Consider the following 24,301-nt stretch of genomic DNA (forward strand, 5'->3'; position numbering starts at 1 on the left):
AGGTGGCCACTAAGACAGGTTTGACTGTATATCAATATATCAATATATCAAATATATCAATATATCAAATATATCAGTATATCAATATATAAAAATATCAATATATCAATATATCAAAATATCAATATATAAAATATATCAATATATCAAATATATCAATATATCAATATATCATAATATATCAATATATCATAATATATCAGTATATCAATATATCAATATATCAGTATATCAATATATCATAATATATCAGTAAATCAATATATCAATATATCAATATATCAGTATATCAATATATCATAATATATCAGTAAATCAATATATCAATATATCAATATATCAGTATATCAATATATCATAATATATCAGTAAATCAATATATCAATATATCAGTATATCAATATATCAATATATCAAATGACAACTACTTGGAACTTGGATTTTCCAAATGATGTGCATGAAGACATGAACTCACCGTATGAGGCCCTGGAAACCCTGCATGGATGTATGAAGTGGACCTACTGTATCTCTTTATTTCACTTTCTAATAATAGCCTTAACAGTTGCATGTGATCGTGATCAAAAAGAAAGTTATACATTTTCACCGATATTGACAAATCTGTGATATGTCATAATCGGCACGCCAATATATCAGTCGGGCTCTACTGACATTTCACTGTTGCTATTGTTTGAAATAATGGCTCATTACGTTAGCCTGACTGGTCACGCCACTGAACACTGGACCAGAAGTCCAAGAGGTTGGACCGCATGCTGGGAAAGACTTCAAACAAATAAACATCGCATAGCTTGGCTTTTATTTGGAATGAGGTGCTTGAAGTAGGAAGAGGGGTCTGTGTAGGCTCTCAGTCGTACAGGAGTTGTCCATCGAGGGAAAGGCTTCTTGAGACGTCATCTGTACTTCTGTGAAGAAGGTGTCGGATGTTTCGCTCCTGTTCGGATGAGGAGCGAAACATCCGACACCTTCTTCACAGAAGTACAGATGACGTCTCAAGAAGCCTTTCCCTCGTTGAAGTAGGAAGACTTTATGTAAAAATATCAATCAAAACATTCCTTCATAATGGTTTTTGCCATAAAAGCTTATGGTTCTGGTTCTGGCTCTTTTTCACATTGGCAAGTGAAGGAATGACACGTTCTGGTCTTGACAGATGTTTAGAACCTTCAGTCAGCATCAGGAGGTGCAGTGGTGAAATATCTCATCCGAGGAGATGACCCTGAAGGCCTCGTCACTCGGAGAGGATTTTGTCGCACGGCAGGAGAGGACTGACTCCGATTTTCTTGGCGCATTCATTCTGAAGAGAAAGAAAGAAGGCATGTTCGGGTCCAGAAGGTGAGTCCCATGAAAACGTTTGCAGTTTCCCACGTGATCCAGGAGATGGTGCTCCTGCTACATGTGAATCATGTCTACAACTCCTGAACGTGTTTCATGTACAAGTACTGCAGTGTAGCAGTAGGAAAGTATTTGCAGTTATTATTGTAAAATGATTCTTGTCCTGTCAACTCCACATTACTTTTTGTTCTGTGAACGCCAGTTGAACTCATGAGGCCTACGTGACTTAGGGGGGGGTCAATGTCACCTGACTTACACAAGATGTTTTCCAGATGTTATGTGATTCCAAAATGTTCTGCCAAAAGTTCCAAATAAGGACGGTGTTCTGGTGATCCACGCCATTGTTACTGTTCACTGGGTCTATTCAAGGGTGAAGTAAATAAACGAGGTGGCCCTTCTCCGCCAACTGCAGATGTGCTTCTTATTATTCCACGACATTATTTACTCAATACTTTTATTTTTCATATTTGATAGGTTTTATAAAATCCGTTATCGTTCAATTTCCATTCCAATGTCTTCCGCTTAACCGGGTCGCGGAGGCAGAAGCCTCAGTAGGGAAGTCCAGACTTCCCGGTCCCCGACCACCTCCTCCAGCTCCACCAGAGGACACCAAGGTGTTCCCAGGTCAGCTGTGAGACATAATCCCTCCAGCGTGTCCTAGGTCTGCACCGGGGCCCGGAACACCCCACTAGGGAGGAGTCTGGACTAGGTGCCCGAGCCACCTCAACTGTCTCCTCCGTAAATCAGCAACTTATAGTGGTGGAGGCGTTTGAGTGCCCGAGTGATCCTAGGAGCTGTGCTGTCCGGGGTCTCCCAAGGCAAACAGGTTCGAGGTGACGGGCCAGACCAAGAGTGATTCAGAAGACCCTTATGAACAAAAACTAGAAAAGTGACCGCACCGGGGTGAGGCCCCGGTGTCCCACGTCCGGGTGAGGGCTCGCAGACGAGCGGACCCGCATGATGGTCGGGCCTTCACCAGTTGGGCCCGGCCGGGCCCAGCCCGAAGAAGCCACACAGGAGACCCCAGTAGACCCACCACCTGCAGGGGCAAGCATTAAGGTCCGGTGCAATGTGAGGGCGGGCATCTGGGTGACGTGGTCTTTGGCAGGAAACCTGGTTCTTGGGACATGGAGTCCATTATTGTCTCAGAATAAATGAAATGTCACGCGTATGCTAATGAATGGGTTACCTTTGGACTGATATTGAATAGGAATAATAGCGTTTCATTATTAGACGAAACTGGACCCTCGGTGTCTAGGAAACAATATGGCGGGCATGGCTGGCATACACAGACAAGCAGCCGTTGGCAGGCAAATGTTCTGAAACATTCCTTGATAGCATACCATGTAGTTTACCACGTTGACGTGGTACGAGATCCCGCCCATCTTCTCACACTTGGCGATGTTGGCTCTCTCCGGATCTCCTGCCGTCAGAACAGGAGCGGCAGGTTCGGCCTGCAGCACGTAAACCAACACCAGTTATCGTTTGGAAGGTCATAGGCAAAAAAAAGCCTTGAAATTGCTAAGTAGGCGTCACGTGGTCTGCGCATAGCATAGCATAGCACTCACTGGATCCAGTCCTCTCTGGATGGCCAGTAGGTCCGCCATCCGGTCGGTGAACCCAGGAGCAAAGTTCTCCGGGTTGATTGCCACAAAACACTGACCCTGCAAACACACACACACACACCCCCACATGCACACACACACACACACACACACACACACACACACATACACACACACACACACTTTAGACAAGTTTAACAAGTTTAAAAAGGGTTGATGGATTCTGCGGACGCTGACTTTGACTTGCAGAGCAAACACACTGACGTAGGCGCCCCCTAGAGGTGCTGTGTCAAATGCTTTGGAAGACATGGGAGCATGCATGTTCAGTTTTGTCACCATTACACAAACACTTAGAGTCAGAATAATGACGGGCTAAGTCCCGTCCTACAGGTGTGTACCAAGTTGGGCAACATCTCAAAGTTCACTGGCTGTTTGCTAGGGCTAACACTGTGCAAACGCAACCCGATATTCACTTTCACAAGTATTGACGAGTATTCAGCCTCCTGGATGGATAAGAATCCTCCATAAGTCCTTAGATGAATGGATTGTGGAGACATGCACCCCGTATCGTATCGTGTTTGTGATGCACAGCCGACACAGCAGTGGTGAACGAGCACGTCCAGGAAACTCACCAGGTCTGCGACCCTGTCCGTCACTTTCCAGGTGCGGATGTGCTTGCTGTACTTGGCACCCGCCAGAATTCCACAGAACACCTCCACCATCATTCCCAGACCATAGCCTTTGTACCCCCCTGGACACACACACACACTCACGTCACAGGATGCAGGATTAGGTACACCTGCCTTTAGAATATGAACACTATCACAATCTTACGGACAGTATAGTTAGGAGACACAGCACATGCATGCAAAAATGCGAACTTTAAAGGATCAGACCTGTGGCCTCGCTGCCCCCGATGGGAACCAAACCTCCACCGCTCAGGACTCTCTTGGGGTCTGTGGTGATCCTGCCCTGAGCGTCACACCCCCAACCCTCAGGGATGCTGTCGCCACGGCGCTCATTGAGCTCCACCTGCGCACACACACACACACACAGAAGAAAATGTCTGGCTAATCATGCTAAAAATGTTAGCTAACATAGGATGCTAGGAGACATGTATGAGTCATTATTATGTCTTATTTTCTCTTATTATGTCTACTATATTGGGTAATAGGAGTGTAAAGGTAACTATAGGGTTGTTATGTCATATCTAGAGGGCTCTAATCAAGTTAGAATGTACATTTAGAAGGTGGTAAACAGGTTTATTATGGCTAATATGTCTTATTTTCTCTTATTATGTCTACTATATTGGCTAATAGGAATGTAAAGGTGACTATAGGGGTGTTGTTTCATGTCTAGAGGGCTCTAATCATGTTAAAAAAAGCATATTTAGAAGGTGGTAAACAGGTTTATTATGCCTAATGTGTCTTATTTACTCTTATTATGTCTACTATATTGGCTAATAGGAATATAAAGGTGACTATAGGGGTGTTATTTCATGTCTAGAGGGCTCTAATCATGTTAAAAAGCATATTTAGAAGGTGGTAAACAGGTTTATTATGCCTAATGTGTCTTATTTACTCTTATTATGTCTACTATATTGGCTGATAGGAATATAAAGTTGACTATAGGGGTGTTATTTCATGTCTAGAGGGCTCTAATCATGTTAAAAAGCGTATTTAGAAGGTGGTAAACAGGTTTTCTGTGCTCTACTCCTAAATATTTCATTTGTAACTGAGGAATTGTACTTGACAGAACTTCGCTTATCACTGTGGGGCCTGGAACCAATCAACCACAATAAACGAGGGCTGACTGTACATAATTCTATATAATATCTAATAGTTCATGAAAAACTCTTGAGAAAATGTAGTGACTGAAATACTGCAGTACATGTGGAGCACGTACTTTTCCAAGGGCTACAGCAGATGTTGCCATGTCCAGGACAAAGTTGTCTCCATCTTTGGAAGGAGCTGCCACACTGATGGGGTTGGTGCCTAAAGTGCACTAAAATCAACAAGACACGGTTGATGAATGAATGAATGTATTGGGCATGGCAAGGTGTACTGGTGCTTTCATGTGCTCACATCTTTACCACGAGTGGGGACCACCAAGGGGGACGTGTTGGTGAAGGACATGCCCTGTGATGCAGTCAAGGTCATTAGGAAAAAACACACTTTGAGGAATTTTCATTTTTCACTCACGATCATGTTGTCCTTCAAGGCTTGCATCGCATAATATCCCGCGATGCCGTAATGGTTGGAACCTAGCAGGAAAAAATCCTCCAGATGAGCAAAGATCATGCTTCATACGACAGGAGTGCTTACTTTGTCAACTCACCGTGCGCCACCACCCAGCCAATCCCGACTTCTTTGGCCTTCTTGAGGGCCAAGTCCATGCAGAAGTTCCCCACCACGGGACCCAAAAGGTTGTTCCCGTTCACCAGCGCCGTGGCGGGACTCTCCTTCTCCACCACCGGTTCTCCGTCCTTGGCACAGATTCCCGTCTGAACGTCTTTCACATACATGTCTGTCCAGAAACAGCATAGACACACAGTAGTCAGTCATGTCTACCTACCTACCGACCTACCTACCTACCTAGCTATATCTATCTACCTACCTACCTAGCTATATCTATCTACAGTATCTACCAACCTACCTAGCTATATCTACCTACCTACCTAGCTATATCTACCTACCTACCTATCTACCTATCTACCTACCTACCTACCCAGCTATATCTATCTACCTACCTACCTACCTACCAACCTACCTACCTACCTAGCTATATCTATCTACAGTATCTACCTACCTACCTAGCTATATCTACCTACCTATCTACCTACCTACCTACCTAGCTACCTACCTACCTACCTACCTACCTACCTACCTATCTACCTACCTACCTCCCCAGCTATATCTATCTACCTACCTACCAACCTACCTACCTACCTACCTAGCTATATCTATCTAGTACCTACCTACCTACCTAGCTACTGTATATCTATCTATAGTATCTACCTACCTACCTAGCTATATCTCCCTACCTACCTACCTAGCTAGCTATATCTATCTACCCACCTACCTACCTACCTACCTATCCATCCATCCATCCATCCATCCATCCATCTAGCTAGCTATCTATGGGCTGTGAGCCGCAGCTAAGATCAAAGTAAAGCCGCAAGCAAGGAAGTGGAGATTCAAGGCTTCGGTACCTTCTATGATCAAGGTATGATCAAGGACCTTGTATGATCACGGGAAACGTGAATTCACTACGGAACAACACAGACGAGCTGGCTGCGCTGACAAAGAACATCAACACCTTCAGGGAGTGCAGCTTATTGTGCTTGACTGAAACGTGGCTAACAGCTAGCATCCCAAATGCTAACGTGGAGCTAGTGGACTTCAGCACGGTCAGAGCGGACAGGGACATGGGAAGCCTGTGGAAAGCGCAAAGGAGGTGGGCTTGCACTGTATGTGAACAAACACTGGTGTCATCCTGGCCATGTGAACATTAACATGTCCATGTGCAGTAGAGACATGGAACTCCTGGCTGTCTGTCTACGTCCCGACTACAAGCACAGGGACTTCAGTCATGCCATTGTTATCCTTGTTGACATAGCTCCGCACGTTGGCGCGGACGCTGCGTGTGCCTTTGACCAACAGGACTATAGACCTAATGTATGCAAACATCAAAGATGCATACGGTGCACTGGGCCAAGGCCGACCACAACCTGGTCCTGCTCAAACCTCACTATCCACCAACAGTGAGGAAATGACCAAAAACCACACACTCATTCAGGAAGTGGTCCCCTGAGGCTGAACAGGCTCTAATAGACTGCTTCGAGACCACGGACTGCGATGTATTGCAGAGCCCCCACAGTGACAATATGGCAGAAATAGTTGCTCGCACCCCGGACTACATCAACTTCTGCATGGACGTTGTTGTGCCAGGAAGGAGTGTACACTTCCTTGGATAACAAGTACCATCAAAGACCTTCTGAACCTGAAGAAGAAGGCCTTCAGAGATGGTGACACACAAGCACTTAGGCGTGTACAGAAGGAACTAGGAGTCCAGCTCAGGGCAGCAAAGGAGCAGTACAGAAGGAAAATGGAACAGAGGATGCAGCTCAAAGAGAGGCGCCCACACTGAGGGGGATGCGAGAAGGGCAAACCAGTTCAACCGGTTTTTAACAGGTTTGACCAGCCCGTCACCAGCACGGAAGGGGACACCTCTCTTCACACTCTCCCCCGCCCCTCACACAACCCACAATAACAGCAGCTCAGCAGTGTGGAGCTAAGGAGGCTGCGCCCCAGCAAAGCAGCAGGTCTGGAGCTGGGAGACCCTCTACAGCGCATCTTCAGCCTGAGCTTGGGGTTGGGGAGGGTTCCACAGCTGTGGAAGACATCCTGCATGGTTCCAGTCCCAAAGAGACCACATACTGGTGAGCTGAATGACTCACATCTGATGAAGACCATGGAACAGCTGCTGCTCTATCACCTGAATCCACAGACCCACCACGCACTCGACCCTCTGCAGTTTTCATACCGGGAGAAGTGGGAATTAACTCTACCATCAACTTCCTGCTCCACCGATCTCTCGCTCACCTGGACAGAAGCAGTAGTGCTGTGAGGATTACATTTTCAGACTTCTCCAGCACCTTTAACACCACTCATCCTCAGCTCCTCAGGGACAAACTGACACAGATGGGAGTAGGCTCACACCTGGTGGCATGGATCACAGACTACCTGACTGGCAGACCTCAGTACATGTGACAGGGGAACTGCAGATCGGACACTGTGACAAGCAGCACGGGAGCACCACAGGGAACTGTGCTGTCTCCTGTTCTGTTTACCCAGCACACGTCCGACTTTCAGTGCAACTCTGAGCTCTGCCATATACCGAAATACGCAGACGACACGGCCATCATGGGATGTATCAGGAGTGGACAGAAAACTGATCCAGGACTTCCTCGAATGGTGCGACACGTATCACCTGCACCAGGGAAATGGTGGTGGACCGTGGTGGACTTCAAGAGAAACAGGACACACTCAGTACCAGTTATCATTAAAGGTGACGGTGTGGAGGTGGTTCACACCTACAAATACTTGTGAGTGGATCTGGATGATAAACTGGACAGGACTGCCAACATGGATGCTCTGTGCAGGAAAGTGCAGAGCCGTCTGTACTTCCTCAGAAAGCTGGTGTTCTTCAATGTATGCAAGAAGCTGCTACAGATCTTCTACCAGACTGTGGTAGCTCGTGGCCTCCTGTATGCAGTAGTGTGCGGGGGGAGCAGCCTCAAGAGGAAGGATGCCACATGCCTGGACAAACTGGTGAGGAAAGCAGGCTCTGTCATTGGACAGCCTGGCATCTGAGGCAGAGAAAAGGACACTGAGGAGGCTCTTTTCCATCACGGACAACCAGCATCATCCAACGCACGGCATCATCTCCCCACAGAAGAGCAGTTTCAGTGGCAGATTCTGCTCTGAGAAGATCGTTCCTCCCCCACACCATGCCACTTTTCAACACCACAGAGGGGGAGTGGTAAACATACACAGGACTGCACTTCTGACCTTACGATGTATTCTTATTAGGAATGATGGATTATTGAAGCTCTCTATTTATTCTTCACCATGAACTTTCATTTAGCCTCTCAGACTTTGCCTTTCTTCTGCGCCGGCAGAACGCAGCAGCCTGCGGGCGAGCAAAGCATCCGAGGCGTAAACAAGGCAAGCGGGCCGGCCTGCATGCTAGGCTAAAAGCTAGAGCGACTAGGCCACCGCTACCAAGCCTGCTGCTAGCCAACGTCTGCTCCCTCGAAAACAAGATGGACGAACTAAGAGCAAGGATTACAGCTCAACGTGAGATCAGGGAATGCTGTGTCCTCACCTTCACAGAAACCTGGCTGACGGAGGATATACCAGACTCGGCGATCCAGTTGGAAACATTTGCTGCTTACCGGGGAGATCGGACTTTAGCGTCTGGTAAACACAGAGGTGGCGGCGTCTGTGTTTACGTGAACAAACGGTGGTGCACAGACGTACAGACGATGGAAAAGCACTGCTCGCAGGACATTGAGCTGCTGATGGTGAAATGCAGACCTTTTTATTTGCCTCGTGAGTTTAGCGCTGTGTATTTAACTGCTGTTTACATCCCACCACGAGCTAACACCGCTAACGCACGAGGCCTCCTGCATGACATCATTGATAAACACGAGACCAAACACCCAGACGCTGTATTAATTATATCTGGTGATTTCAACCACTGTAACCTCAGGACTGTCCTCCCCAAATATTACCAGCATGTGAGCTTTCCCACAAGGGAAAATAACATCCTGGACCAAGTCTACAGCAACATGAAAAGTGCTTTGAAGGCTGTTCCAAGACCCCACTTTGGAAAGGCCGACCACATCTCCATATTCCTTTATCCAACGTACAGACAACTTCTCAAACAAGCTCCCCCTGTAAGTATAGCAGTTAAAGTGTGGAATGAAGAAACTGATCAAGTACTTCAGGACTGCTTTGGCTGCACAAACTGGGATGTGTTTAAAACTGCAGCGGGGAGGGAATATTGTACTGTTGATTTGGATAAATATGCTTCTGCTGTTACTGGCTACATTAGCACATGCATAGAGACTGTTACCACCACCAAGTATTACAGAAAATACCCTAACCAAAAACAGCGGATGAACTGTGATGTAAGGGCTAAGCTACGTGCTCGTTCGACTGCATTTGTCATGGGCACCGCTGAGGACTACAAAAAGGCCAGATATGACCTGAGGAGGTCCATACGAGAGGCCAAAAGACAGTACACACAGAAGCTGGACGGCTACTATTCCACCTCAGACCCCCGGCACATGTGGGCGGGGCTCCAGCACATCACAGACTATCGACAGCGGAGTAGCGTAGCCACGTCCAGCCAAACCACACTTCCAGATGAGCTGAATGAGTTCTATGCCCGCTTTGACACCCAAACTCCTGATGAGCAGAGAGGGTGGCTGGACTTGGGGAGCACACAGGACTCACCTCTCATGGTGACATCAGCTGATGTGCGCAGGGTTCTGAACAAAACAAACCCACGAAAAGCAGCAGGCCCAGACAACATCTCAGGCCGTGCACTTCGGGTTTGCTCATCAAAGCTAGCTGATGTGCTTGCTGACATATTTAACCTGTCGCTTGCACAAGCATCTGTACCGACCTGCTTTAAGTCCACCACCATAGTGCCCGTACCCAAGAAGAGCAACGTGACCTGCTTGAATGACTATCGCCCTATAGCACTCACTCCTATTGTTATGAAGTGCTTTGAAAGAATAGTCATGACCCACATCAAAAAGAGCATCCCGGCAACTGTGGACCCTCTACAGTTTGCATATCGCCAGAACCAGTCCACGGATGATGCAGTCAACACTGCCATCCACACAGCCCTTTCTCACCTACAGGTCCAGGACACATATGTCAGAATGCTATTTATAGACTATAGCTCTGCTTTTAATACAGTCAGCCGCCCACAAACTCACAAATAAGCTCCTCACACTTGGCCTGTCTCCCTCCCTCTGTAACTGGGTGTTTAACTTTCTAACAGGCAGGCCCCAATCAGTCAGAGTCCACAATCACACATCCAGCTCAAGAATTGTGAGCACTGGGACCCCCCAGGGGTGTGTGCTGAGTCCGCTCCTCTACACGCTCTTCACCTACGATTGCGTGGCCTCCCAGAACAACACCAGCATCATTAAATTTGTGGATGACACTACAGTCATCGGACTGATCACTGGTGGTGTTGAAACATCATACAGAAGAGAGGTGGCGGACCTCATAGCTTGGTGTCGTGATAACAATCTCTTTCTCAATACAGAGAAAACTAAAGAGATGATCATCGACCCAAGAACAAGGGAAAAGGAGCCGCATAAATCCCTGTTTATTGATGAGACTGAGGTGGAGAGGGTGAAAACCTCCAAGTTCCTTGGCACACACATCAGCGAGGACCTCACCTGGTCTCACAACACCCAACAAATTATGAAGAAGTCCCAAAGGAGACTGTACTTCCTGAGAAGACTGAGGAAATTTGGCATGTCCACCAAAATCCTGAGTTGCTTCTACAGATGCACTATGGAAAGTGTCCTTACCGCCTCCATCACTGTTTGGTACGGTAACTGTACAACACGTGATAGGAAGGCACTCCAGCGGGTGATCAAGACCTCACAGAACATTGTTGGGGCAGCCCTCCCCTCACTGCAAGACATTTATAAAAATCGAGTCCTACGAAGAACACACAACCTCATCAAGGACAGCACACATCCACAACATTCATTATTCACACTCCTACCGTCAGGCAGACGCTACAGGAGTTTGAAGTCCAGGACCACAAGGCTGGCAAACAGCTTTTACCCACAGGCCATCAGGCTTCTCAACGAAGCACTCACACACGCCGCACGCAACACACGCACACACCCATAGCACTTTATTTATTTATTTATTTGTATTAATGTCTCTTCTGTTGTTGTTGCTTAATTTATTGGTATTTATGTTTCCTATGTTCTTATTCTTTCTTGTGTTTTCTTTCTTTTCTTGGGAGAATGAACAGAATAAGATTTTCATTGCATGGTATAACTGCTGTTTTACTATGCACATGACAATAAAACTCTCTTGAATCTTGAATCTTGAACATATACACATATACACATATACACTACACATATACACATATACACTACACATATACACGTATACACATATACACTACACATATACACATTTACACATATACACATATACACATATACTCTACACATATACACGTATACACTAGACGTTTCCACATATACACTACACATATACACTACACTACACATATACACATATACACTACACATATACAAATACAGTCAAACCTGTCTGAGCGGCCACCTTTATAGAACGGCCACCTGCCTATAGCAGCCACTGAAAAATCCCCCGCAGCGAATGTACATGTTATAGACCCTGTGTATAGCAGTCACCTGTCCAACGCGGCCAGCGGCCACCCATTTTGTCTCCCTTGGTCAATATCTGACCGCATATAGCAGCCAAATTACCAACTCAAGTAGAAGCTTCATGCACGAAAAAGTTTGGTTTTTCAATCAATGAAGCCGTCGCGTGTAGACTTTAATTACTGAGTCCTAGCTCAGTCACAATCATTCACAAGATCCACACAAACTGTCAGTTGTTCCACATTAAAAAGTCGTTTTCTTTTGCTTGCTATTTCCTGGTCTAACATGTAACTTTAAGAGCATTTGCACCAAAACATTACCACAAAGTAGACTGGGAACAGGACGTGCTCCCAGCGACGCTACAATAAAAAAAAAACATACGCTAGCATGCATGCGGCAGTGAGAGCAAAACTGAGATCGGTTGTACTTAATTGAAGTATTTTAGAATGTACTCACGTTATTTTTGATCAATCCTCATCCACAAATCCATCAAAGTCCTCATCTTCTGTATTCGACACAAACAAAGCCATCGCCTTTTCCGTTCGCTACTATTCTGTTAACTTGTCAGTGTTATTCAACTCCGAAGCAAAGAAGGAAACTTCTCCTGTTGCTTCTGCCAACTTTATTTATTGAACGCGGCCACCAGACAGCAGCTTAGAACACACACACATCTCTCAGCATCGTCTCTCCTTCCTGCTTGCCCACAAGGCAAAGGTTAAACAAGCCCCACTACGTAGCTGTCCAGCCAATGCCTGTAACAAGTGACACCGTTTATTTCCTGGTGTGAGACAATGTGCACAATGTGTGTCAATACTGTAATGCCGCTTGTTGTGGGGAAGGAAAGACTCACGTCGCCGATGCACTTTAATGGCTTTATTAACAGCGGAGAACACTGCAGGACTTTACATCCACGCCAACATAAACACACTTCCCAACTCTCTCCAAACTCACAGCTAGCACTGAGCCTAACTCTCCTGCTCGGGACGCCCACCGTCACTTCCCGTCACTTCCTGATGAACTAAAGCTGTAATGACACTGCCGTATAAAAAGTAAAATATTAAAAACAAGTGTAAGACATTACTAGCACAGGTTTGTTCTGTGGGTTGTGGATATATTCTATCAGTTATTATTAAGCCTCTAGCTTCCTTTTAGTAAGTAAAAACCTTGGCTATGATTGCACTACATTGTCATGTAGACCTACAAAGTACACTTGGAAGAACAAGAGGTGAATAAATGTATTGCAACTGATGTGAAACTGATGAGGGGTAGAATTAAATAAGCTTTGCTTCTTCCTACTCCTTTTTGGACATGCAAAATTGTGAATTCTACTATGTGATGTGCTACTGTTTGACTCATATGCATGTTCAGGATGGATTAAAACCATGAACCATGAACCATGATAATAACAAGCCTAGTAGTGCTGTACAACTTTTATCCGCAGTCCGCAGTGCCCTCTACTGGTCAACAATATTATTATTTTTTTCCCCTTTTTTTTCTTTTTTTTCCTCTACTGGTCAACATTCAAACTGGACGCCAACCTGTCTATAGAGGCCACCTGTCTATAGCAGCCACTTTTGCAGACTCCCTCTAGTGGCCGCTATAGACAAGTCTGACTGTATACACTACATATACACATATACACTACTCATATACACATATACTTGTACATTACACATATACACACATATACACTACACGTATACACTACATGTATACACATATACACTACACATATATACTACATGTATACACATAGACAATACACATATACACATATACATGTATACACTACACATATACACTACATGTATACACATATACACTGCACGTAGACACTACATGTATACACACATACAGTAGCCTACATGCTATATACGTGCTACACTGACCCATCCTGTTCAGCCCATGGCTGTAGTGACCTCTGTGGTCCCCCTCCACCAGAACCTCGGCCAGGCTGCGAGCGTGATGCTGCTTGGTACCCACCGCCAACATGCACCTCTCGATGAAGCTCTGCACCTCCATCTGGCTAATCAGACACCTGCACACACACACACACACACACACACACACACACACACACACACACACACACACACACACACACACACTGTTACATCTTCAAAGATTGATCTTATGCTACCTATGTACAGTCTTATGTACAGTCTTATGCACAGTCTTATGCTACCTATGAACAGTCTTATGTACAGTCTTATGCTACCTATGTCCAGTCTTATGTACTTATGTACAGTCTTATGCTACCTATGAACAGTCTTATGTACAGTCTTATGTACAGTGTTATACTACCTATGTACAGTCTTATGTACAGTCTTATATACAGTCTTATGCTACCTATGTACAGTCTTATGTACAGTCTTATGTAGAGTCTTATGCTACCTATGTACAGTCTTATGCTACCTACGTACAGTCTTATGTACAGTCTTATGCTACCTATGTACAGTCTTATGTACAGTCTTATATACAATCTTATGTTACCCATGTACAGTCTTATGTACAGTCTTATGTTACCTATATACAGTCTTATGTACAGTCTTATATACAGTCTTATGCTACCTATGTACAGTCGTATGTACAGTCTTATGTACAGTCTTATGCTACCTATGTACAGTCTTATGTACAGTCTTATGTACAGTCTTATGCTACCTATGTACAGTCTTATGTACCTATGTACAGTCTTATGTACAGTCTTATGCTACCTATGTCCAGTCTTATGTACTTATGTACAGTCTTATGTACAATCTTATGTACAATCTTATGTACAGTCTTACGCTACCTATGTACAGTCTTATGTACAGTCTTATGCTACTTATGTACAGTCTTATGCTACATATGTACAGTCTTATGCACAGTCTTATGCTACCTTTGGATTGGATTAAGACAATGTTTACAGTCATAGGTCAAAAAACTATTTTTATATGTGGAGACTTCAATATTGACCTTTTGAACTCACACAAGTGCAAGGAAATAGACGACTTCACAGATACAATGTATAGTTTGAGTTTATATCCTAAAATCATTAGACCAAGCAAAATACCAGAGCACTGTGCCACCCTTATCCATAATATATTCACCAATGAACAAGAATTGATAACAATACCATCAGTGGCCTAATTAGTGACATCAGTGATCATCTTCCAGTGTTCACAATCTACAATGAACATTATAAGAAAAGACAGGTGGAGGCAAAAAAGACTTTTCAAAGACTGCGTACAGAGGACAGCATCTGGGCCTTCAGGAAAGATCTAGAAGAACAAAGTTGGGAGAGGGTCTAGAGTGCAACAGATGTGGATGAAGCATATGACAGCTTCCTTGGTAGTTATATGGAGCTCTACCATAAGAACTGTCCCTGGCAAGAAAAGTCCAAGAAGCAAAAGAAAAACAAGCAGGCATGGATGACAAAAGGACTAAAAAACGCCTGTAAGAAGAAGAAGACATCATACAGGACATTCATCATTCAACAGACTAAAGAAGCAGAACAAAAGTATAAGACTTACAAAAATAAGTTGACAACTATCTTGAGAGCGTGTAAGAGAGAATATTATAGTCATGTACTAAATAAGAACAAAAATAACATGAGAGCAACTTGGGGCATCTTAAATAGTATTATAAAGAACAACATTAAGAAAGCAGACTACCCCCACCATTTCATGGTTGGAAACACTAACAGGAATGACATGAATGCATGAATGCCTAACCCTAACCCTAACCCTAACCCTAATTTATCATTTCAGACTAGAATACACACCCTTTCCAAAAAATTTGAATGTCATGGAAAAGTTGTTTAATTTCCATAATTCCATTTAAAAAGTTAATCTTTCATAGATTATAGATTCAGGGCCCACAATTTAAACAATTTCAAGTGTTTGTTTATTTTTACGTAATTTGGGTTTCCAGCTCATTAAACCCACGAAAACAGGAATTCAAAAAATTTGAATACTGTGAAGAAATCACCATTTACTTCTCAGTTTTTGCAGGAAAAAAAAGAAAGAAATTAGGATCACATCAAATCAATCAAAATATGGTACTTTCAAAACGATATGTCAACCTTCAATACTTGGTTGGGAATCCCTTTGCCTTAATCACTGCCTCGATGCCACGTGGCATTGAAGCAATCAGCCTGTGGCATTGCCTGGGAGTTATGGAAGCCCAGATTTCCTTGATGCTTGCTGTCAGCTCTTCTTTGTTGTTGGGTCTGGTGCCCCTCATTTTCCTCTTGAGAATACCCCATAGATTCTCAATGGGGTTTAGGTCCGGTGAGTTGGCTGGCCAGTCAAGCACTGTGATGGCATGGGCATCAAACCAGGTTTTGGTGCTTCTGGCGGTATGGGCAGGGGCCAGGTCCTGCTGGAAGATGAAATCTGCATCTCCATACAGATCCTCAGCAGAAGGAATCATGAAGTCCTCTAAAACATTCTGGTAGACTGTTGCGGTGACCTTGGATTTAAGAAAGCAGAGTTTACCAACACCTGAACCGGACATTGCACCCCAAATCATGACGGACTGTGGATATTTCACACTGGACCTCAGGCAGCTTGGGTTCTGTTCCTCACCCGTCTTCCTCCAAACCCTTGGACCTTGATTCCCAAATGAAAGGCACACTTTACTTTCATCGGAAAAGAGGACCTTGGACCAATGGCCAACAGTCCAGTCCTTCTTCTCCTTGGCCCAGTGGAGACGCTTCCTACGTTGGCTCAGGTTCACAAGTGGCTTGACCCGAGGAACCCGACAGTTGTAGCCCATCTCCCGGATGCGTCTGAATGTGGTGGTTTCTGAAGCTGTGACTCCCGCCTCATTCCACTCTTTCTGGATCTCTGCCAGATTCTTGAATCTTCCCTGTTTGATAATCCGCTGAAGCCCACGGTCATCTCTTTTGCTGGTGCATCTTCTCCTGCCACATTTTGCCCTTCCTCTAGACTTTCCATTGATATGCTTGGACACAGCACTCTGAACAACCAGCCTCCTTAGCTATGAACTTTTGTGGCTTACCCATCCTATGGAGGGTATCAATGATGGTCTTCTGGCCAGTTGTCATGTCTGCAGTCTTCCCCATATTGAACCCAATTGAGACAATTGAACCAAACTGAAGCAATTTAATGACACCTGGGGAAGCCTGTGCAGGTGATTTGAGTTTAGTAGATGATTAGTGTGACACTCAGTTTAAAACATTCATGCCCTGCAAAATTTGCGCTGATTTCTTCACAGTATTCTAATTTTTTGAATTCCTGTTTTCGTGGGTTTAATGAGCTGGAAGCCCAAATTATGTAAAAATAAACAAATAAATACTTGAAATGGTTTAAATTGTGGGCCCTGAATCTATAATCTATGAAAGTTTAACTTTTTGAATGGAATTATGGAAATTAAACAACTTTTCCATGACATTCTAATTTTTTGGAAAGGGTCTGTATTTCCAAGCAAAATAAGAACAGCCAAGGTGGTTCCAATTTTCAAAAAAGGAGACAAACACCAATTTACAAATTATCGGCCAGTTTCCTTGTTACCACAAAACTCAAAAATTGTGGAGAAGCTATTTAATAATAGGTTGGACAAATTTATTAATAAGAATGAATTATTTGCTAACCGTCAATATGGATACAGAGCCAACATTTCAACTTCTATGGCACTGATGGAAATCACGGAGGAAATCACTACTGCTATGGACAACAGAAGATGTGCAGCAGCAGTATTCATGGATCTGACAAAAGCTTTCGATACAATTAATCACACTATCTTATTTTCAAAATTAGAAAGGTACGGAATAAGAGGATTAGTTTTGAATTGGGTTAAAAGCTACCTAGCAAAGAGGAAACAATTTGTAAAGCTAGGACAATACACATCTGGGAGTTTAGACACCACGTGTGGAGTACCCCAGGGGTCCATACTGGGACGAAAACTGTTTAATTTGTACATCAACGACATTTGTAAAGTAACAAAGGACTTAAAATTGGTCTTATTTGCGGATGATACCACCGCTTTCTGTTCTGGTGAAAGCACACAAGAACTCATTAAAAAGGTCAAGGATGAAAAGGTCATATTAAAGTCATGGTTTGACAGGAACAGATTATCCCTGAACTTAAGTCAAACTAAAATAATGCTATTTGCAATAGCAGAAGGGACACGTACGACCAAATACAACTAAACGAAGTGGACATTGAAAAAGTGGAAGAATATAAATTCCTTGGGGTTATAATAGATCAGGGGTCGGGAACCTTTTCGGCAAAGAGAGCCATGAAAGCCGCATATTTAAAAATGTATTTCCGTGAGAGCCATATCATTTTTCAACACCGAATACAACCAAATGTGTGTATATTTAAGGAAGACCAACAATTTTAGAATATAAGTCTCTGAATTTATACTTTTTAATAAAAATGTTATATTGAAGCTAACAAATAATAAATACATTACTTTTTACCATTAATGCAACTTCTGCTGCTGCATGGTTTTGCGCCCTACTCCGTATCTTTCTTTCCCTTTTTCGTCAAAAGGGTTGTCTCTGCACAATTACCTAGCTGACTATTTGATTAAAGGAGGGACGACCCCAATAATAAAGTTTTGGTGTTTGACACTGGAAAATGGGAAGGACAGCTGGCATTGCGCTACAAAATCAAATGGATTAAAATGCATTAGAATGCATATTTTAAATGTTATTTTTAACACTGACTTCTGTCATGTTTTACTTTAAAATGTCAGGAAAACAAATTAAAATAAAACACATTTTATGGTGTTAAGAAATGTCTGAGAGCCAGATGCAGTCATCTAAAGAGCCACATCTGGCTCCCGAGCCATAGGTTCCCTACCCCTGCAATAGATGAAAAAATGAGATGGAAATCTCATACTAAAAATATACAAGGTGGCAAGAAATATCTCTATATTGAATAAAGCAAAATATGTTCTTGATCAAAAATCACTCCACACTCTGTACTGTTCCTTAGTATTAGCATATTTAAGGTATTGTGTGGAGATATGGGAAATAATTACAAAAGTAATCTTCACTCACTCACTGTACTCATAATGTATTCATTCATAATACCAAGTATAGACAACATACACACCTTTATTTTTAATATCACATATTAGTGAGGATCATTCATAATACCAAGTATAGACAACATACAAACCCTTTATTTTTAATATCACATATTAGTGAGGATCATTCATAATACCAAGTATAGACAACATACAAACCCTTTATTTTTAATATCACATATTAGTGAGGATCATTCATAATACCAAGTATAGACAACATACAAACCCTTTATTTTTAAAATCGCAGATATTAAAATTTGCAGATTTAGTACACTTTCAAACCACTAGAATAATGCATAAAGTTAATAACAACTCGTTACCCAAAAACCTAATAAAGTATTTCTCAATCAGAGAGGAGAAATATGATCTTAGAGGAAAATTAAACTTAAAACATTTATATGCCAGAACTACGCTGAAAAGCCACAGCATTTCAATGTGTGGAATTAAATGATGGAACGGATTGAGTAAGGATTCCATTGTAACCTTCATGTTCAAACAAACTAAACCAAACCAAAACCAGACCTTTGTACAGTCTTATGCTACCTATGTACAATCTTATGTACAGTCTTATATACAGTCTTATGCTACCTATGTACAGTCTCATGCTACCTATGTACAGTCTTATGTACAGTCTTATATACAGTCTTATGCTACCTATGTACAATCTTATGTACAGTCTTATATACAGTCTTATGCTACCTATGTACAGTCTTATGCTACCTATGTACAGTCTTATGTACAGTCTTATATACAGTCTTATGCTACCTATGTACAGTCTTATGCTACCTATGTACAATCTTATGTACAGTCTTATATACAGTCTTATGCTACCCATGTACAGTCTTATGCTACCTATGTAAAGTCTTATGCTACCTATGTACAGTCTTTGTATGTACAGTCTTATGCTATCTATGTACAGTCTTATATACAGTCTTATGTACAGTCTTATGCTACATACTGTACGTACAGTCATGGGCTAACGTTAGGAGAATGATGCAAGTATTGCTTTTCACAAAGCCTGCTGCTTCAGTGTTTCACATGCAGTGTGTTTGTCAGATGTTGCTGTGATATCGTGACGTACGATTACAAGCATTTCCATGACAGTTGCATGACATTTATGAAATAAAGACTTTGTAATTGCAGTGTAGACTGGGAAGATGTCAAAGGAACGGTTATTTTTCTTTTTTGGCTTGTATCTGTAAATGGTGTGCATTGTTTTGCTGTTTGTCCTGCCATAAAATCATTGTACATTTATTTAGCACTGAGCCTCAGGTACTTCTTTGTAAATTGAACCTCCTTCGATGTCTTTTGCTCATTTTCATGAAGGAACGCAGCTGAAAGTGCAAATGCTTTTCTCTTCTAGTTTTCAGGGCGTTGCTTGTCTTTGTTAAACTTCTCCTCCTGATGGCGAGCACATGCAGCCTCTTGTGTCACACATGAGGAAGAAAAACACTAAAAAAAACAGCAATGTTGCTCGGAATGTGTGTGTGTGTGTGTGTGTGTGTGTTGGCAACAGTCAACCCTGCAATGCCCTCTCTTGTCCTTGGCTAGGACTAGTAGGACTACTAGGGTTACTAGGACTACTTGGGTTACTAGGGCTACTAGGGTTACTATGGTTACTATGGTTACTATGGTTACTAGGGCTACTATGGTTACTGGAGTTACTAGGGTTAGAACAATAGTTGTGCTGGCTTGGGGAGTGGGAAGGAAGGAAGGAACATGTCGTAACTTTTGGGAATGTAGATGATTGAATCCAGATGTGGGCGCTGCCAAAGACATTCCTGATGAAAAACACATTGTGCTAACTCTTAGACGCTTGTGTTCAGTACTCTCATCAGCACTCAGTACTCTTAGCCTTCTCACTGTTGCTTGGCTCATGTGACCAACGCAAGCGTACTGCTGTTTAACCCGATTACTAATTAGTAGGAAAGTATTTAGGACAGGTAATTAGCGATGTAACTAGGAATGTAACTAGGAAAGTAATTAGGACATGCAATTAGCGATGTCATTAGGAATGTAACTAGGAAATGTAATGAGGAAATGTAATTAGAAATTGGGAATGTAATGAAGTCATTCACTCCCAAAGACGTATTTCTATATTTTTAGAGTCCCAACTGCACGTGTTTCTACGTCTTTTAGGTTTTTCTGCATGAGAGGCAAGAAGAGGTGATGATGCAATAAGAGGTGATGATGCAACTCCCCACTCATGCGTTTCACTTTCACAGCAATTTGAAGCCATGAAAAGAGAGTTACAACATGATGAGTCAAAAAAATACGGTCACATGACTCGTGGAGCCATCTTGGGGCCAAATTCGCATTTGCGTTGGCCTTTATACAACAGAATACAACAGTATTCTTGGCCGTATTCTTGTTTATTCCCCAAAAATGCCGGGTTGTTGTGCATGTGGATGCACAAATACACACGACAAGGGTAAGCTGTACAGATTCCCTTCAGATGTCAACAGACGGACAATTTGGGACAATAAAATCAACCGTTTGGGCTGGAAGCCGAACTCATCTTCAAAACTGTGCGAGGTCAATTGAGAGTGTTCGGTTCCGTGTGTTGCATTTGGTGTTGTCAATTTCTGTTTAATGTGAATTCCACAAATACAAATTACAATGATGATTAAATTGTAGTTACCATGGCAACGCTTTGTCTGACAAACACAAAAAAAAACATGTCTTGCACATCTTCATGTCGATGTCCTCATTTAAGCTTCAAAACTGTAGAAGGATTTCGCAATGTTAGATGTGAAGTTCAATAATGAAGAAAAAAATGATAGTCGGGGACCTCATTTCGTGCACTTAATCTAATCTAAACTGCAGTTATTTTATGGATATTACATTGAATACTTTTCTATATACTCTGTACAATACTCAGCTTATTTTGATTTTAACATTACTCATAGTTTTAGATCATTTTTGGTCATGTTTCTATAACCTTGTATTCTGCAGGTAAGCTTGTCGTTGAAACTGATTTCTGACAGGGTAATTTGCTTTCTATTCTACAATCATGCAAAATCTGCACTTGTTTGGAGGTATAAATAATAATTAAATAACCATGAAGGAATATACATATTTTCATCATTTTCAATGTTTAAATATTGGGGCTTACATATCTCTGCCATTTATTGTCATTCTAGTGTCATGAGGTGTCGCGTGAAATGAGGGTCCCTGGTCATGCTTGGATGTGTTACTGTACTGGTTGACTGATTAACGTGGTTAACCCGCCCGTCCCTTTGTGCAGAGACATTGCAATTTACATGCATTGTCGTACTGTGCACGCTTGAATTGGCCCCAACATGGCGCCGTAATCTCAGTTGTCGTAACTCTCTACATTCAGGGACTCTAGAAAAGACAAAAGAGCTTTATTGTGAAAGGATGCGCTGGTTTATTTTGCAAGGCTGCCGATAAGATTCGGCTTCCGTGACAAAGTGCAGAGCGTGAAACACGAGAGCGGGATTTGAGTTATGGGGGGGTGGGGGCCTCTGGCACCAGGAAGACCCCAAAGGAAAGTTGCGCAATCATTTGACATTTGAGCATCTGCTGTTCTTCCAGCTGGAAATATAAATGAGACGCATTGCCCCTTCCACATTTTATCAACTAGACCTTCACACCTCCTTGATTTGGTGAGGTGGGGCGTGTTCCAATGCATTGTCAGCACTTTGAAGCGACTGTTGTCAAAATAGTCGTATTGTTCCAACGTTATTCTTTTCAAACACGCTGAAAGGATCCCAAAGGTCAACAAAGTCAGAGAATTTAAGAAGCCTGCGGGATGACCCCGCCCCCACGCCCTCACACACACCTTCATGTGCTCCACGGTTGGGCCACAACATTAGGAATGTCTGCTGAGTCTGACGGGATGCTCGCAATCCAGGCTTTAAGCAGACAGTCATGCTAATAATGCTAACGCTAATGACAGGTTTACGCGCGCACGAACATTTATGCTAGCAGCTCAGAAGCAAACCTTCTCACACCCCAGCGCTTGAAATAGTCCAAGAGCAGCTTGCAGGCAGGAAGCTGAAGAGCTGCCGATAAACTTGACAGAAGCATCCTTTTGTTACGTGAAAGACAGGAAGTGCTAATATAGCTGATTTATGCAGACAAAAGAACATGAAAGAAAGCGCAAACATCTCACCTGCTCATGTTTGCCGTCTTGTGATGTCGCTGCTGAAGGTTAAAAAGACACACAACAAACACACACACACACACACACAGTGCACAGTGTCCTTGCTTGTGCTGCTCTCCTACTTGTCCTTCCAACCCGGACCGCCCACCCAGGGTCATGTGTCTCTATCTGCAGGTATGTGTGCGTGTTGGCCTGGGGGGGAGTGGCCCGCTAAGGGAGGTTCCGTGGGCGTGCACGGGAGGGTTTGTGTGCTCGTGGCAGTGCAGGCGTTACGCAACCGTAGTGGCGGTTAATCGATAAGAGGAACATGAAGAGGCCTGCTGTGCTACGGATGATTCATTTCAAGGAGGAAACATCACATGACAACAAGTCCTCAGTGTGGACCAGTAGACAACGTCTGTGTTTGCTTGGGAAGGAGTTAGCAACATTTGAAAGCCTCCTGTGACTTTTCACATTCGTTTGAATGCACCGCTCTTGGCGCCCTCTGGTGGACGTCCAGCTTACTACATGCTCTCAAGCCTTCAGCAAACCAAACCATAGCAAATGATCGGCACGATTAAATGATAAAAAAAGATACATGACAAATCATACTTCAAAAAAATAAAGCAAACATAAACAAATGGTTTCATAAAAAGGAATCTTTTTGAAATAAAGAATCTGTCTTGCTAACATTCACATATGCAGACATTTAGCGCTACCATGCTAGATGCTATGTATGTATAGAATTTTTACCGGAGGTTACACTTGTAAACGTTGTGGTTTATTCCTGAACATTGATGCTAGATGTTGTATGGTAACATCAGCATGTTAGCATGCTAACGTTAGCATAGTCGTATTTCTAGCGATTTTCATTAGTATTAGCAATGGCAGACAGCACTATCATGCTCGGTTTTGCCTGCTATTGTTAGCAATGCTAACATGCTAATGTTAGCGTAGTAACATTTGATCCATTTTCATTAGTACAATCTATAAAGACTATCATGTTCGGTGTTGGAAAACACCTCATACAGTTTTTCTCTGTAAGAGAGGAGAAATATGATCTTAGAGGAAAATGAAAGTGAAAGCACTTGTATGCCAGAACAAGGCTGAAAAGCCACAGCATTTCTGTATGCAGGATGAAATCATGGAAGGGATTGAGTAAGGAAGTCCAACAAAGTAGTGAGATGAGCACATTAAAAACAACCAGTGTTGGGAGTAACGGCGTTAAAACATAACAGAGTTACCAACGCCGTTACTTCATCACTAACAGAATAATCT

The 24,301-nt window shown here is 43.0% G+C and overlaps 1 protein-coding gene across 1 annotated transcript; it reads right to left on the reverse strand.

Annotated features, from left to right (window-relative positions):
* Positions 1-966: 966 nt before the first annotated feature.
* On the reverse strand, positions 967-23,219 carry LOC129176974 (uncharacterized oxidoreductase YjmC-like). The gene is made up of 11 exons (XM_054767602.1): positions 23,054-23,219; positions 13,764-13,912; positions 5,250-5,438; positions 5,114-5,175; positions 4,997-5,050; positions 4,818-4,916; positions 3,809-3,944; positions 3,545-3,663; positions 2,916-3,011; positions 2,691-2,801; positions 967-1,309 (listed from the first exon to the last, which is right to left on the reverse strand). The coding sequence occupies exons 1-11, from the start codon at positions 23,200-23,202 to the stop codon at positions 1,244-1,246; spliced, it is 1,230 nt and encodes a 409-aa protein (XP_054623577.1). The 5' UTR covers positions 23,203-23,219; the 3' UTR covers positions 967-1,243.
* Between the last annotated feature and the right edge of the window lie 1,082 nt (positions 23,220-24,301).

This window comes from Dunckerocampus dactyliophorus, chromosome 2 (genome assembly GCF_027744805.1).
Source record: "Dunckerocampus dactyliophorus isolate RoL2022-P2 chromosome 2, RoL_Ddac_1.1, whole genome shotgun sequence".
NCBI lineage: Eukaryota > Metazoa > Chordata > Actinopteri > Syngnathiformes > Syngnathidae > Dunckerocampus > Dunckerocampus dactyliophorus.

Coding starts and splice junctions, on each gene's coding strand:
- LOC129176974 (XM_054767602.1), bottom strand. CDS start 23,202: ATGACCCTGGGTGGGCGGTCCGGGTTGGAAGGACAAGTAGGAGAGCAG. Junction 3,664..3,808: donor CGGGGGCAGCGAGGCCACAG/GTCTGATCCTTT, acceptor GTGTGTGTCCAG/GGGGGTACAAAGGCTATGGT. Junction 3,012..3,544: donor CGGACAGGGTCGCAGACCTG/GTGAGTTTCCTG, acceptor GTGTGTTTGCAG/GGTCAGTGTTTTGTGGCAAT.